A 17,262-nucleotide genomic window follows, 5' to 3' on the forward strand; every position below is an offset into this window, starting at 1 on the left:
CCTCCCCGTTCTACAGATAGGAAAACCAAGGGCAGAAAAGGGAATGGCTTGGCACAGGTTATAGAGCTCACGTCATGACAGAGCTGGGTTTAGACCCTTAGCCTGGTGCTCTTGGGACTGCACTGTGTGGCATCATTAAGTGAACAGAAGGAGAAGTCCAGTGTTTGCTGTCCTCCTTGTAGAGGGAGACTCGTGCTAAACACACCTGCAGGGGAACTTTCCTGGTCCCTTCTCATCTATCTCGAGTTGCCTGATGTTTACTTTGTATATCCTTTAATATGAACATCTTAGCTTCTCCCTGGGGCAGGTGCTTAGTAAATGCTTGTTATTTACTTGATTGTTTCTGGGAGCCCCAGTTGCAGATTTTAGTTCCTTATGAGGGAAACTCATAAGTAACTGAGGTTAATTTCCTTAAAATTTTATTGCTATCTTTTGCTTTTAAATCTTTCATTTAAATTCCTCTCTCCAGCAAGCCATCACTTGTAACAGTTATTTTTTTTCCCAAAGCCAATAACCAAAAACCAAAAGCCAACATATCAGTTGAGACTGACGCTATGTGAAATATTCTGTACCCATAATCAGTCTCCCACCTCTGCAGAGGATGGATGGAGGTGCATTTCCTTAGATACTGGCCTTGGTCTAGCTTGGGCATTATAATTCCATAGTATCAACTGAGGCTAATTTACAAGAGGACTGAACGGTCTAGCTTCAAGACAGTTGCTTGAAAAGGGTTGCATTTTCAGCAACCCTGGTGACAGGTGAATAAGGAAAAAGGAATCTTCTCCCTTCTGATCTTTTCTGAAAGTTAAAGAAGCTTAGACAATAAGCCTTAATTCTAAAATGCTGATCAGCTATTCTGTGTTCCCCACCGCTCGTGGTAGCTGCTGACGTGGAGGTGAGAGGTCCCTTCCAGGCACTGGCCATGGAGCCACCACGCCAGGAGGTATTGGAAAGGGCCTCTCACCTGCCTCCCTGCAGCCACTAGAGGTCACACACACCTCGGTGTGTCACAGACTTCAGACTAGCACAAGATGAGTGACTGACGGTTCACTCTCAGAGGGGTGGATGGAAATGATTGCTCTCCTGCTTCCCCACTTAAAGACATGATGGAAGAGTCCAGGCAGCAGAGACTGACCTGACCATAGCTCTCAGGTAGATTGCTTCCCATTTGCCTCCCTGAGGTCGTGTAGTGAAGCTGGAACAGCTTGTCCCAGAAACCAAGAGACCTTGGCCCTGGCTCCATCTCCATCTCTTTGTAAACAGGTCATTCCTTTGTCTGGTCCTCAAGTTTCCTTCTCTGTCAGAAGAGGTTGTGAAACTAAAGTAAATGCTGAGGTCCCTCTTCCAGGTCTGGCATCTGTATTCCGAGCCCCATTCTGTTCTAGGCTGTTAGGTCCCTTCTGGCTCTGGCATTCTTTTTTCTGTGTTCTTTAAGAAGGTTTCTTACGTCTCTAACATTCTCTGATATTCCAAAGTCCCTTCTGGCAGTAAGATTCCATAGCTCTCTTAATCACAGTTACTGTCTGTTTGGTAAAACCATCCCTATCCCTTGCCAAAACTCCACAGCCTTTTTCCAGAATCAGCTTTGTTCAGGCTGCTGCCTTTTCTGGGAATGACTTCCCTTGCCCTGCCAGTCTCTTGAAGTATTTCCCATCAGTTAAAAACCTTGCTCAAATGCTGCCTCCCATTGGAAGCCTTCCATGATTGCCCCACATAGAAAGTGACTTCCCTGTGTGTGCCCTTTTCTAAAATAGCAATAATATTTTGTATGCTGCCTGCTCACAGGTCGCTTGTGAGGGTCAAACAAGATAATTTCCATAAAACACTTAGCAAATTTTAAAGCACTACATAAATGTCAGTTATTCTTGTTGTTAGCATTCTTATTATTGCCGGTTGTACTTCTCTCATTTCCACTGCTAGTTTAAGCTCAGGAACCGTGTCCTAATAACTCATGCATAAGCATTCAGTAGATACTTATTGATTCCATTTATTCACAGAGCCAAAAGAAAGCATGTGGATTCATCAGAGGCCCAAATTGGCTGTGACAAAGTCTGTGCTAGGGCCCCAGTGCTCCTGACTCCAGAACAGTGCTCCAAGTCGCCCAACCGCCATTTGCCTCATTTTCCCTCCGCTGTAAAATGGAGATCATAATAGCAACCACCTCCCAGGATTCTGTGAAAAATTAAATGAGATCATTATGAAAGGACTCAGCATAGAACCCGGCACTTAGTAAACACTATTGAAATGCTTCCCTCCCTTTTCCTTCTATAACATCACTCTTGGGTCGCAACTTAGGTTAAGAATTTTCATAAGAATCTTCAGGGCAAAAAATGAATCACCAACTTGAGTCCTCATAGTAACAGTAATGATAATTACAGCTGATGCTTCAGTAGTGCCTCAGGATTTGCAAAGCACTTTACATATGCTGTCTCATTTGATGCTCACAACAGCCCTTAGTAGTAGGTGCCATTCCTTTCCCCATTTTCCAGATGTGTAAATAATCCCTGGGAGGGTGACTTGTCCCAGGGTCACACAGCTAGTAGGTCTCTGAGTCTAGATTAAAACTCATGTCTTCCTGGCATTTTCTAGCTGTATACCAGGGGAATCTCACTGAGCCTCAGTTTTCTCATCTGTAAAACAGACGTAAAAGTAGGTGCATTGTCTGCGCTTCTGGGTTGTGCTGCTGAGTTATTTTTCAGTTGTGCCCAACTCTTCATGACCCCCATTTGGAGTTTTCTTGGCAAAGATACTTGAGTGTTTTGCCATTTCCTTCTCCAGCCCATTTTACAGAGGAAACTGAGGCAAACAGGGTTAAGTGGCCTGCCCAGAGTCACACAGTTAGTAAGTGTCTGAGGCCAGGTATAACTCAGGAAGATGAGTCTTCTGAACTCCACGCCAATGCACTCTGTGCACAATGGCGCCACCTAGCCGCCATAATAAGCATTAGTGTTTTTTTTTTTTTTTAAGTGAGCTGGCCCTGTGGGCTCACAGAATCGCAGAGATGGCGCTGGAAGGAACTCCAAAAGTCCAACCCTTTTATTTTACAGATGAGGAGTATGAGGACCAGAGAGATGAAGTGACTTCCTCAGAGTTCCACAGCTAGAGAGAGTGGAGGGAGGGTCTGAACACAGGTAGTCCAGACCCCAAGTCCAGTGCTCTGTCTGTGACTCTATGCTGCTTCTGAAAGTGGAGGGTTAGAAGGGGCTTTGTTGGCCATTTCATCCAGCCCGTACACCAGAGGAATCCTCCCTGTAGCGCAGCTGGCAGGTGTCATCCAGGCTCTGCTGGAAGTCCTCCAGGGAGGGGTAGCCGCCCACCATTCCCTCCAGACAGCCCCAGGTATTGGGGGGGGTTTCCTGACCTTGAACCTAATTTTGCCTCTTCACAACTTACGCCTGTTCCTCCCAGTTCTGTCCTTTCTCTCTGACAATTTTTGGATGCTTAAAGATGATCTTCTCTAGGCTAATCATGCCCAGATCCTGCTTGTTTTTCTCTTGATGCTCTAACTTATCTCTGTCCTCCTTAGACTATGGCAGCTCCTAGAGAGCTTGTATTCTATGCCATGACAATGGACACCCCTGCCTAATGCCTGGTTACTGCAGTGCCAGGTATCGGGCTGGGGCACCACCAGGCAGAAGACCCGTTCCCTCCATGGGTGACTCCCAGCACAATAAGCAGTTCACTGCCCTGGCTTTTCTACTGGGGTGTTTGGGAGTATCTTGATAGAAAACCTGCTGGCAAGGTGAGGTTGCAAATGCTGAGATCTGCCATCATTTGGGAATGAGAAAGTGTGCTGAGGAGGGAGCATTCAGTCACAGGCAGAGGAGGTTTGGAGGTGTAGGTTGGCGTTTGACCTTGGCTCCTTTTTCCTTATGCTGTCACTGTGGGGCATGGGGGAGGAGGAGAATTCACAGGTGTATATCTAGGTCCAGGTACATGACTTCTCTGGAGCTTATTCCCAGGATGGGGGACCAAGAGATGATGAAGCTGTGAAGTCAGGTCAAGGGCCTGCACTTAGGGTAGAGTTCCTGGCTTGAGTCAGTAGACGTGGGCTCTCAAGTCCTGGCCATACATCATTAGCAATGTTAGAGGGACATCCTTGCCTTTAGTACTAGACTTTCTCTAACATTCTCTCTTAGAGCCATTTCAAAGCTGGACTGGATTTTATACTTCTCGGAGCTCACTGAAAGGGATTGCCCGGAGAGCAAGCTCCCGTCTTTATGCTGGAGAGTCTATGTTCACTCAGTATGTTCGGCAGAACCCTCAAGGTCCTCTGTCTACGCCTGAGTCCTTGGAGCAGCTGCAGAAGCTTCGGTGGGCAGTTTCAGAGGTAAAATAATGTCTTCACACAAACATGACCTTCACTAGAGGGACCTTTTCTTCCTTCTTCAGCTAAGGGGAGGGCTCCTGATGGCATCACCCACAGCACCACTAACAGTCATCATCTTGATAGCAGTCCCCTTCTGGTGTCTTATCTTGGTGTCAAGGTGACCCTGGCTTCTCCAAGACTGCCAGAAGAAGGCCCCCTGGAAGGTTCCACCATGCTGGAGAAGCTCTGAGTACGAGCCCAGGAATAAACAGCATGTCTGTCATCAGTCTAATTAAGTGCAGAAGCACATGCATGAGCTGGCTGTTGAAGATGAATGTTTTGTTCACAGATTATAGTGAGGACACTTGCTGCACCCAGGAAATCATAACCTGTTTGAAGTGGTGAAGACCTCAGAGGATCACAGATTCAGAGTTGGAATAGACATTAGAGCTCACTAGTTCACACCCCTGATTTTAGAGATGAGGAAACCAAGGACCAGGAAAATTAGGTTTTCTGCCTAATTACCTAGACAGTAAGTGGCAGAAGCAGGATTTTAATTTGGGTTCCTTGAGGCAGAGTAGCATCCCAAATCACAACTCCAAATACTCCCATGATTTCATATAGTGTTTGTGACTATTTCACAATCCCTTGGCTCTGTGTTTGTATGGACAATTAGGGTTCTAGGTCAGGATCCTTTTTTTTTGTTGTTTTCAACATTTGCTTTTATAAGATTTTGAGTTCTAAATTCTCCCCCCTCCCCAAGATGGCATGCAATCTGACATAGACTATACATGTGTGATCATATTAAACATATGTCCACATTAGTCATGTTGTGAAAGAAGAATCAGAACAAAAAGGAAAAACCATGAGAGAAAAAAAAAACAGCAAAAGAAAGAGAAAATAGCATGCTTCAATCTGCATTCAGACTCCATAGTTTTTTCTCTGGATTTGGATAGCATTTTCCACTATGAGTCTTTGGAATTGTCTTAGACTAGATCAGGGTTCTCAGCCCCCTTTTTTTTTAATGTCATGAGTACTTTTAGAAATCTGGTAAAGCCTGTGAACCTGTTCACAGAAGAATATTTTTTTTTTTTGCTTTTTTTTTTTTGGAAGGGGGAGGGCAGGGCAATTGGGGTTAAGTGACTTGCCAAGGTCACACAGCTAGTAAGTGTTAAGTGTCTGAGGCCAGATTTGAACTCAGGTCCTCCAGACTCCAGGGCCAGTGCTCTATTTACTGTGCTACCTAACCACCCCAAGAACATTTTAAAATGCATAGAATTAAAAGGCAACCAATTACATTGAAATATAGCTAACAAAATGTCGCAAAGCTAAGTTAATGAATTCCCCCATCTGCAGGAGATCACCATATTGGTAATGGACTTACCCAGTGGTAAGTGGGTACACCCAGTCAGCTTTTAGCTCAGAACTCTCAGCTCAAGCAGTCCAGTAGCCTCAGCTTCCCTGGTAGCAGGGATGACAAGTATGATCCACTGTACCTTCTCCCTAAGATACAGCTGCATGATATTGTTCACATAAACCAGAGTGAATGCCCAAGGGCACCTCAGTTGTGCTCACTGTCTAGAAGAATTGCCCTCTCTTTGGGATGGCATAGATAAGAATTTCCCAAACGACCAGTCCACACCCAAAATTTATTGATGTCTTAAACTTTTATTTCCAGTACTCCTTAAAACCTATAAACCCAAGGACTAGCTTGGTGTCATGGTATAGAGAGCCGACCTCAGAGTCAAGACAGCCAGAATTCAAGTGCTGACTCACACGTATTGGCCAAATGACCCTGAGTGAGTCTTTAAACCTCCCAGTGTCCCAGGCAACCCTCAGGTCACAAAGCAGCTTCCAGTTTGTGTTGATAAGGGGATTTTCCTTATTGGGGAGTCCCCTATGGCAATGAAATCAAAATAATCCTAAAAGATTTAAAAGCTGACTCCATCTCTTGAGTATTGTTCCTCTCTTGTAAATCCTCTCCCGTTCTTCCTACATCCTTGCACCAGCTTCTATCTGCCAAGGGCAGAATGGCCAGCAGTAAAGAAGGGAGATTATAGGTCTACATTATTCTTCAGGTTCGGGAAACACTGGTCTAGAGGTCACCTAGAATTATACTGAAAGTTTATCGTTAACAGCAGTGTCATTAGACTCCGCAGTCTCTCTATAATAATACTTTTTGTAATGTACTATAGCATCTTGAAAGATTCTTCAAATACTGGGCTGGAGGAATCTTAGCAACCAGCTAGGCCAGCCCAGCCATTTAACAGGGAAGCAGCCACTTGTGGGACCGCAAACCTAACATCAGTGCTTCTATAGTGAATCAGTCATCAGACATTTACTAAGCCCCTAGTTTGTATCAGGCACAGAACAGTGTCTTTGAGCACCTCGGTGACAAATGTGGAAACCATCAGGTAAGGAGCAGATTCTAGTCTTGGGCAGGCTGCTTCACTTCTCAGGCCTCCTTCAGTTTCCCCATCTGTAAAATGAGGCTGATAGTGTTTGCACTACCTTTTTATTTGGGTTATTGTGAGACTCAGATGCTTTAATTGACATAGAGAATTTTTTTTTTTGGAGGGCAAGTGGGGTTAAGTGATTTGCCCAAGGTCACACGGCTAGTTTTTGTGTTAGGTGTCTGAGGCCGCATTTGAACTCGGGTCCTCCTGACTCCAGGGTCTGCGCTCTATTCACTGGGCCACCTAGCCTCCCCGTCGTAGAGCATTTTTATAAGCACCAAATTATGTTGATGAAATTGCTGCTGCTGGGGGAGATGGTATAGTATCCATCCCCATGTAGTAGAGCTGAGCACTTCTGCTCTCTGGGTCTTGGTCTCCTTCTTTGGAAAGTGGGGAAGTTGGAGTTAACGGTCTCTAAGGTCCCTCCAAGTCTTATTGTTGATTCCTGTCTTTAAAGTAGAACTTTCCTTGTTCATACAACCTGACTAATATCTGGTGTGAGGGTGTATGTAGAGCCTATATCAGATTGCATGCTGCCATGGGGGGGAGGGGGAAGGAGAGAAAGGGGGAGAAAGTTTGGAATTCAAAAGCTTGTAGAACTGAATGTTGTAAACTAAAAGTAAATAAATTAGAAAAGGAAAAAACAATAAAGCAGAGCTTTTTTTTTTGCTTAGGGGCAATGGAATTGGGACTGGGGAGCATCATGTTTAAAGTTTGTTTTTTTAATTAAAATGTTTAAAAACAAATTAGGAAAATATTTTACTTTAGGAAAAGGATTAACCAGCTTTGTTTCAGATGGTGAGCTCCTCTTGCTGAATTTAAATTCTGTTTTGCATCATATATGATATCTTAGAATTTTAGAGCTGGGAGAATACTAGAATATAGAATGTTTGCGTTTCATGTGACCTCTGGGACACTCTCAAGTCTGTTCCCCTCTTCTGACATTTGAGGAAATTGAGTGACTTTCTCAAAGTCACAGAGAGAGTTCAGTCAAGTCCGTTCCAGAGCCAGGTTTGCTTACTGCCCTCATGGTGAGCTGTCCACCACACCTCAGCTGTCTATAGCATCAAAAAATAAAGTTGTCGGCCAATTTCTGGAGTACCTGTAACGCATCATTTAATATTTTCTAGTTCAGGAAAAATCAATGGCCATCTTTACTTAAACTCATCTTTTATAACTGTATTTTTTTAAAGGTTCAACACCATGATGGCATAACAGGGACAGAGTCCCCCAAAGTGAGTGATATGTACATGCACAACCTGATGGAAGGAATGGTTGCTGTAGAGAAGCTAATGGCATCCATCATCCTTGATATGTTCCGGGCAGAGAAGAAAGAAGAGTTACAAGCTGGTGTCTCTGATAGAGATTCAGGCAAACAAGGTGTCTATTCCAGAGAGCTGCCCCACTCAGGAGGCCACAGGCTAATAGGGGGAACCAACTGAGCAGTGTGGGGTGGTGGGTGCAAAACCATAATTCTAGGGTTTGACTTCCATCTCTACCCTGGGGAGTTAATTCACTTTTTGGAGCTTCATTTTCCTTGCTTATAGAGTGGGGATGAATAATATCTGCCCTCCTTACATGGTGTCATGGCAAGAACTCTGGATTTGGCGTCAGTAGACTTGGGTTCAAATCTCACCTGTGCCTTCACTTGTGTGACCTTGAGCAGGTAGTTTCCCCTCTCTGGGCCACTGTTTGCCTGTTTCAGCCAACAAGTATTTATCAAGCATCTCCTATGTGGCAGCCACGGGGTCAGGCCCTGGGTATACAAAAATTAAGTGAAAAAACTCTTTATTTTCTAGCACTTACAGTCTTATCAGGGAAGACAATAAATATATAGGCAGATACCAGAGTGCCACAGGGTGATTGGGGGAGGGAGGAGCAGGAGGTCACTAGTTGCCGGAGGGGATCAGAAAGATTCCCCATAGAAGATGGAGATGGGGAGATATGAGAGGCAGAGATAAGGGGGAGGTGCATTTCAGACATGCAGAACAGCCCATGCAAAGGCACAGGAATAGTGAAAGGGAATTAGAAGAAGGCCAGTTGAACTAGATCATGGAGTCTGTGAAGGGGCAGAAATGGCAGGTTGGGGCCAGTCTGGAAGGACTTGGAGTAGGAGAGGAGTTTGTATCTGGTACTGAAGGTAGTAACAGACCCTGGGGGTGATAAGGGGAGTGACCTGCTCAGTCCTGTGCTTTAAGAAGATCCCCTTGGCAGCTTTATGGAGGCTGGTGGGAATGGGGAGAGACTCAAGGCTGTCACGCCAATCAGAAAGCCATTGCATTAATCCAGGTGAGATGAAGAGGGTGGGTGAAGGGTGAGGTGTTATAGAGGTCAAACCAGCAAGACCTGGCAGTTCTTGGTGTGGTGTGAGAGGAAGCAAAGATGAGGTCAGAGTTACAGACTTGGGGGGCTAGGGCAGAGATAGAGGAGTCTGGAGGAGGCATAGGTGCTGGGGGAGACGAGTACTGTTTTGGATGCCTTGAGTTTGAGATGCATAAAGGACATCCAGATCAAAATGTCTGCTAGGTAGCTGGTATTGTGGGCCCAGAGCTTGTGGCAGAGACTCGGGCTGTGTGTTATACCAGCGTACACACACGTATGTGTGTCTGTGAGCATTTTGCCTTGGTTCTGTTAGTTTATGCAGACAGCAGGCCTGTGTAAGCTTCACGCTCCCCTTCTCCTTTGGGTGGCTTGGCTGTTGTTTCACTGTCAGTAAGTGAGGCCTTTGATTTTGTCTTTTCTGGAAAGGTTCTGAAGTGGAGCCATGTGCTGTTGTCTACAACCCCCTGGCCTGGACCATCACCACCTTTGTTACTGTTACCGTCCGTTCTCCAGGGGTCATGGTCTTAGATGAATTTGGACATCCTGTGCCTGCCCAGGTATCATTATTCATGCTCCCTCCTCCAAGCCTTAAGTTTGCTGCCCCCAGTCCTGAAGAAGATCTGGAGTCTTAGATCGTGGACCATAGGATTCAGGGCTGAGCCTACCCCACTCTGCCCCTCCTAAACGAAAGACCCCCTAGCCACCCTGTAGAGGATGTAATACAAGTAGAAGTATTCACATTTTACAGATGCCCAAGCCAAAGCCCAGAAAGTAAAATGATTTGCCAGAGGTCAGAGTTAGTAACAGATTCCTTGCTCGGACCGGAGTCTGCCAGCTCTGACTCAACTCTTCTTTGTGCTGTCTGGTGACTCACCGAATGTTGGATCTGCAAGAGCCCTGAGAACACGGGTGGTCAGACCCTGGGCCTGGTGCCCCAGGGGTGAGATGGCCTCCTTGCTCAGACTCTTACTAACTGGATGACCCCAGGCCTGCTGTTTAAACCAGGAACCAGGTCTCCTCACCCTAGTCATGATATGCTTTGTGGGGCTCGAGTGAGGAAGGGTACTGTGTGCATTCTAGGCCATGTGAAGAAGTAGAAAGCCTGCATTGAAGTGAAGGGTTCCAGCTCCACATCCTTGGGCAGCTCACTCACCTCTGTGACCTGTAAATGAGGTGCTGGACTGAATTACCTCTAAGGGCTGTTCCACAGTAAATCTGATCCTGTGGTCCTAGAAGAAAACAGCTCCTTAAAGTGCTGTGAAACTCACTTTCACAGGTGTTATTTCAGTAGAGCGTAGACAGAGAGACAGTATGGTGTGGTGGATAGAGCGGTGGAACTGGGGTGAGGAAGCTGAGGGTGCAGTCATGCCTCTGGCACTTAGTAGTTGTGAGACCCTGGACCAGTCACTTAACCTATTGTTTAGCACAGTGCCTGGCATGTAGTAGGTACCAAATGTTCATTCACTGACTGACTTAACCTATTTGTGCCTCAGTTTCCTTTTGTTTCATCTGAAAGGATTAGAGCCAATGATTTTTAAGGTCTCTCTCTTTTTTTTTTTGCTTTTTGGAGGGCAATTGGGGTTAAGTGACTTGTCCAAAGTCACACAGCTAGTTTTTGTGTTGTGTCTGAGGCCAGATTTGAAATCAGGTCCTCCTGACTCCAGGGCTAGTGCTCTATTCACTGCGCCACCTAGCCTCCCCATTTTTAAGGTCTCTTAAATCTATAATCCTGTGATTCTCTAAGGAAAAACAAAACCTTTAATGTGCCATATAAATGTGTACCACTGTTATCACAGAACATAGAATATCAGAATTGGCAAAGGACCCTTGCGATCAGCTGGTTCATCCTGTTTGTTTTACAGATGAAAATGATATTTAGTGTGGGGAAATGGCTTCCCCAATCTCAGCACGTTCAAAAATTCAGTCTCTTGGAGAGCTGGCCTTTGGTGACATTGTAGAGTGACAATCTTGCCTCCCACCTTCTTTCCTTAATCCTTTCCCTGGCTCATTGTCCTGTGTCTTACTTTCATTTATAACTAGGAAATTCATCATCAGTTACTGCATTTCAGTAGGGAACTTGTGAAGACAGAAAGCCTTCAAGCTTCGGAAAATGAAGTAGTCATGGTGAAGTGATTAGCATTAGGTTCAACTCCCCCAAACCAATTAGACATACATTCATTGAATTCCTTCTTTGAAGGATTCAAGAAGAAAAGAAAGGGTTCTTCTCTTCTAAAACCTTAGAAATCATTTGGAAAGTGGAGCCTAAAAACACAAAAAGGCAGCTAGGAATACCAGGCAAAGTCTGGCTCCCCAGGATGTGTGGGGAGTAGGGAAGATAAGCATTTATATAGCTCCTCCTGTTTGCCAGGTACTGGCCCAAGCACATTACCATTATTATCTCATTTGATCTTCCTAACAACTCTAGTAGGTAGGTGCTATTATTATCCCCATCTTACAGATGAGGAAATTGAGGCAAATACATATTAAGTGACTTTCCCTAGGGTCCCATAGCAAGTAAGTGTCAGAAGTGGATTTTAACTCAGATCTTCCTGACTCCGGGCCCAGCATTCTGTCCACTGTGCCATCAGACATCCAACATCGTCCTAAACTGCAATGTATATTGTCTTTAAGGAATCCAAGAGTGAGTTGAAAGAGGTCTAAGAGTGAAGAGAGAACCCCTGGAATCACACAGTGTTGTTGTCAGGCTCAAAGGAGATGATTATAGAAAGTTCTTTGCAAATTGTAAAGGGCCGTCTAAGTTTTAGCTCAAAGCTACAAGCTCTTTTGAGTTACAGTGTGAATTACTGCTCTTTGGATCTGGTCTTCAACCACTTCCCAAATCCAGCTCGTTGATACCGTCATCCACTCCATATATCTCCATTTTGCCCCACAAGGAGCTCGTGAGACACTATTAAATGTCTCACTAAAATCCAGATAATCCATGTCTATTATCACCCCAACCTACAAATCTAGTGCCCCATTCAAAATAGAAAATGAAGTTAGTCTGTTGCAGCCTGTTGGGGTTTTTTTCTATTTACTTATTTTGTTAAATATTTCCCAATTACATGTAAAAAAAATTAACATTCGTTTTTAAAAATTTTGAGTTCCAAATTTGCTCTCTTCTCTACCCTCCCTCACCCATTAAGAAGGTGAGCAATATGATATCACTTATACACACAGTCATACAAAACATATTTCCACATTGGCCATATTGCAAAAGAAAACACAAAAAGCCCCAAGAAAAATAAAGAAAGTGTGCCTCAGTCTGCATTCAGAGTTCATTAGTTCTCTCTGGAGGTGGATAGCATTTTTCATCATGGGTCCTTTGGAATTGTCTTGGATGATTTTATTGATCAGCATAGCTATATCTTTCACATTCGATTGTCATTATAGTATTGCTGTTACTGTGTACAGTGTCCTCCTGGTTCTGCTCACTCCACTTGGTGTCAGTTCATATAAGTCTTCCCCGGGGTACAACTTGTTTTTTAGTGGACCCCTTCTCACTCTCAAAAATCACAGCTGTACTTTCTAGATGTGCCTAAAACATTCCTTTAATGATACATTCTAGAACGTAGCCAGAAGTCAGTTGGGTTCACCTTTGTATAGTCTGAAAACCCAGTCATCTTCATTTTTGGAAGGTCACAGTCACATTTGCTCAACTCAGGTAACGCCTTCTCAAGTCAGCAGGCATTTATTATGCCTACTGTGTGCCAGTAGTCACTGAGCTAAGGGCTGGGAATACAAAGGGAGGCAAAAGACAGTCCCAGCTCACAAGGAGCTCACAGTGGAATGGGAAAGAGAACATGTACAGCGTGTGAAACAAGACGGGTGGAACATAAATTGGAGGTCATCGACAGAAAGGAGACATGCAGAGTTGGACAGATGTGGCCTTGGGCTTCCAAAGACAAAGAGGTGGATGGAGTCTTCCAGCCCTCGGCCAGTGAGCTTAGCCGATTCCTGGCAGGATTATTCTTTCTCTCTCTTGTCTCTGCATAGCTGAGTGTGTGTTACCTCCCCTGTTAGACCGTGAGCTCCTTTAAAGTGGGAATTGTTTTTGCATTTCTTTGTTCCCCCTGTGCTTAGCACTGTAGGCTAACTTAGTGAATGAAATAGGCAGACACTTAGTGAATGCTTGTTGGCTTGTCTTGTAGCACCTACCTCATTTGACAGCACTTATCAGATCTCCCTGAAAGATTCAGCCATATGGGACAGACCAGGACTAAATTATCTAACCATTCTTACTCTTTCTTTGCAGATCCAGAACTCAGCTGTGTCTCAGTCCACCTATGACTTGTACATTCTGGCCACCATAGAGGGTCTCGGTTACCAGCGTTACTACATTAAGGCAATCAACAAATCTGAAGCGGTTTACTCAGAGTCAACCTCAATTGCAAGAATCTTCCAGTTTGGTAGGAAGTCTGAGAAGTCTTCACCCTACTCTGGCAAGCGACTATTTCCTGTGACAAACAAGTGTTATTCTATTCTTATGGACCAAGACACCAATTTAATGCACAGCATCACCGAGAGGTGAGTCACCTGGCTTATCTGGGCTTCTTGCTGGCATCTATTGGCTTTAAAATGGTAAGGAGGTGGTTTTCCTCTTAGAGACCACTGGTCCTCAGGCAAAAAGAAACTTCATTTGGTTTTTATTTCTTGGAGAAATATATATTATGTGAGTCACAGGCTTTTTTTAATAACCACAACTCAGCATTTCTGTGGTGCCTTTTAAGTTTTACAAGGTTTATTCACAACAGTTCCATGAGGGAAGTGTGAAAATATTCGTATGTATTACAAGTGAGGAAACTGAGGGTCTGAGAGGTAGTTGGGTAACTTACCTGTGGTCAGCAGTATCAGAGCCATAACTTAAACCAGATCTGTTGACAGTGAGTACCATGCATAGTCTTTCTACTATGTGGTATCACCATAAGTACATTTTTTTAACTGGGCTTGTGAGTTCAATGGTTCAGGAAAAACCCAGTGGAGAAACTCCTTCTGCCAGTGCAGAATGGCACCTCTCTGCACCTTAGTCTTCAAGAATTGCCAGGGCACAGGGAGAAGCTAAGTGTGTGGAAGGCCAGTGTAGTAGATCGAGACCTGGTCTATTAGTCAGGAAGACTGAAATTCAGTTTCCATCTGTGGCCCACACTGACTGTGTTACCCCAGACAAATCATAAGTGTGGTAAAAAAAAAAAAAAGTAAACTACTTTCAAACTGTTGAACTCATCAGGCTTTTGACACAAATTTATCAAGTGCCTGTTGTATGCCCAGCACTGTGCTAAAAATTCTGTCGATTCAGAGATAAAACCATGACTGGCTTTGTCCTCAAGAAGGGTTCATTTTGTTGCCTATCAGTGGCATTATTATTGTTTCCATTTCCAAGGTGAAAATCTTGGCTTCATTCCTGCCTTTAATGCCCTATATCCAATTTCTTACCAGGTTCTGACTTTTCCTTTTTTAAAGAGACCCTTAGCCACTGTAAAATCATCATCACAACTAAGAGACCAAAAGAATCTAGAAACTGCCTCAGCCAACAAACTGTCTCTTTGCTAAACAGATTTCTTAGCTAGGCATTGGGGAAGATAAAAATGTAAATGCAGCGACACTGTCTTGGTCCTCATAGATCTTAAGGCCTTTTTATCTGTTAAGGAAACATAACACATACAAAGAAGCTTCTAGAAGGAAAATGAACTATCCACGATCTCACAGCTAGTAGGTTCCAGAAGAGATTCAAATTTAGATCTTTGGATCTTTAAAACCCAGCGTTTATAGCTGAAACGATCTGTCCCCAGCCCTTACTATGGTGCTATACTTAGGCCTGCCTAATCCAGATAATGCCTAGATTTTTGATATCTCTTTTCTTCTCCTGGAAAAGAAAAACCTTAACCCCTGTGGTTTTCATCCATTCCCTGTCCTGAAGGAAAGTATCTGATGAACTCTTCCTCATTAAGGTATAAACATTTATTCTGAATGAATGCATTAAACCTTTTAAGTGTAATTGTGTATTACCATTCCTTAATGCAAAGGTAGAATTTCAAAGAAAGAATTTCAGAAGATAGTAGGGAAGGGGGCAGCTAGATGGCGCAGTGAATAGATCACCAGCCCTGGAGTCAGGAGGACCTGAGTTCAAATCTGGCCTCAGACACTTAACATACACAAAAAACTAGCTGTGTGACCTTGGGCAATTCACTTAACCCCAATTGCCCCTCCAAAAAAAAAAGATAGCAGGGAGAAATATTTGGGGGCAGAGAAGTCTTTAAAAGATAACCACCATTATTAGACAGTTTATTCTTAATTAGAACTGTTAGAAGGCTAGACACATAAAATGTCAGACTTAGGACCTCAGAGGGCCAGTCATTCATTCAGCAAACTATTTATTTATTTGTTTGTTTTTCAGCAAACATTTATTAAGCCCCTGCTTTGTTTGGAGTACTAAGATAAGTACTTGGGAAGTATAAGAATAAATAAAACCACTTATGTCCTCCAAAAACTCTCTGTCTAGCAGAAGAAATCAAACACATATACAATACTGTTATTCTCATATAGCAGGGACCAAGAGAGATTCTTCTAGACCAGAGGTGTCAAAACACGTAAGCTGCCTGATACTCTTGATTACAGCCTGAACTAGATTAAATGTAATTTGGGAAGTATTTAATAAAATAAAAATATAATAGAGCATAGGTAATATTAATATGTGTTTTTTTAAGTCAGTGTGCAGCCCAAAGGGATCCTTAGGTACAATTTAGTGGTCCTATTTCTATTTGAGAGGCAGCTGGGTGGCATTATGGATACACCTCTGGAGTCAGGAAGTTCTTCCCAAATTCAAATCTGGCCTCAGACACTTAACTAGCTATGTGACCCTGGGCAAGTCATTTAACCCTGTTTGCCTCAGTTTCCTCAAATGAACTGGAGAAGAAATTCAGCATCTTTTCAAGAAAACCCTAAAAGGGGTCACAGAGTCGGATACTGAGTGAAAAATGACTAAACAATGGTGTTTCTATTTGAGTTTTATACCATTGTTCTAGACCCACCCTTCTACTTGGAAGGTGAGAATCCTGAGGCTCAGAGGGAAGAATGCCTTGCCCAGGATCATTCATCTTAGTCCAGTAGCAGCTGAGACCAGAGACCAGGCATCTAATTCCATTGCAGCGTTATTTCTACTATGCTTTACTGAGGTGTTTTGCATTCAGTCCTCTGAATATGGCACAGGGTGGTTAGGGGTACTAGCAAGAATGAGAGCTCAGAAAGTCCCCAGACCTTAGTCTCTCACCTGTTTCATGAGTGTAATCAGTGGTGGGAGGAAGATGCCCTGGCAGTAACAAGAACATGGTGTTTCTGGCCTGCTTTAAGGTTTACAACGTCCCATGCTCACAGCAAAACCCATGAGGTAAGTTGTGCCCAGAGGATCTTCCCTATTTTGCAGATGAGAAAACAGGCCAAGAAGTGATGGGAATTGTCTGGGGGGAGAGCTGGCATTTCAGTCCAGGGGGTGCTTTTCCCCTCTACTACACAGAGTCAGACCAACTGGCCTTCAAGGAGGTCTCATTGTGAAGGGCCTCAACATGAACTGGTGAGTTTTGGCAGAGTAGGAGGGAGCAGTGAGGGGAGGGAGAGAAAGGGGGTAGCAGGGGTTTGGAGGGAGGTCAGCAATTCAGAGTAGGGAGATAAAATGCAATAAAGCACTCTAGACTAATGGTGTCAGACTCATATGGAAGCATCTCTGCAGGCTGTATGTTGACTTTAAAAACTACAAATTCATATTATACTTGTTATACTATATTTTCATTTATTTTGTTAAATGTTTCCTAATTAGATTTTAATCGGTGACACCTCTGCTTTAGACCATAAAATGCAATAAAAAACAACTTTATTGATTAGAATGCGTTAAGATCGTAATTTAAAACTAAAAAGATTTTTTTTTAAATAGGATAGTGCTAAAAAAAACCAAAACCACTAGTTTGATAATTAGGAGACCTGGGTTGATGTTCTCACTGTAACACATCTAAGGAGACTAAGTGTAAGTAATTTGCTTGACCTCTCCAAGCCTCAGTTTCCTGACACAATATGAGTCAATAATACATATACTCCCCACCTCACAGGGATGGGGTGTGGAAAAGCCCTTTATATATGGTCAGGGTGGCGCATGCCTGTACTCTCTGCTGCTGGGGAGGTGGAAGC

General features: G+C 43.8%; 1 protein-coding gene across 2 annotated transcripts in view; it reads left to right on the forward strand.

Annotated features, from left to right (window-relative positions):
• Positions 1 to 17,262, forward strand: part of MAN2B2 (mannosidase alpha class 2B member 2) — an 87,406-nt gene that overhangs the window by 44,946 nt on the left and 25,198 nt on the right. The window contains exons 8-11 of one of the 2 annotated variants that reach the window (XM_069070161.1): positions 4,140 to 4,330; positions 7,959 to 8,145; positions 9,514 to 9,644; positions 13,343 to 13,614. In XM_069070161.1, the coding sequence (XP_068926262.1) occupies positions 4,140 to 4,330; positions 7,959 to 8,145; positions 9,514 to 9,644; positions 13,343 to 13,614 (781 nt within the window). The remainder of the gene's footprint in view (positions 1 to 4,139; positions 4,331 to 7,958; positions 8,146 to 9,513; positions 9,645 to 13,342; positions 13,615 to 17,262) is intronic. The other variant, XM_069070169.1, reaches the window with a different exon arrangement.

This window comes from Petaurus breviceps, unplaced genomic scaffold, assembly GCF_028583685.1.
Source record: "Petaurus breviceps papuanus isolate PSGF00001 unplaced genomic scaffold, PetGlider_PUasm1.0 140, whole genome shotgun sequence".
Lineage (NCBI taxonomy): Eukaryota > Metazoa > Chordata > Mammalia > Diprotodontia > Petauridae > Petaurus > Petaurus breviceps.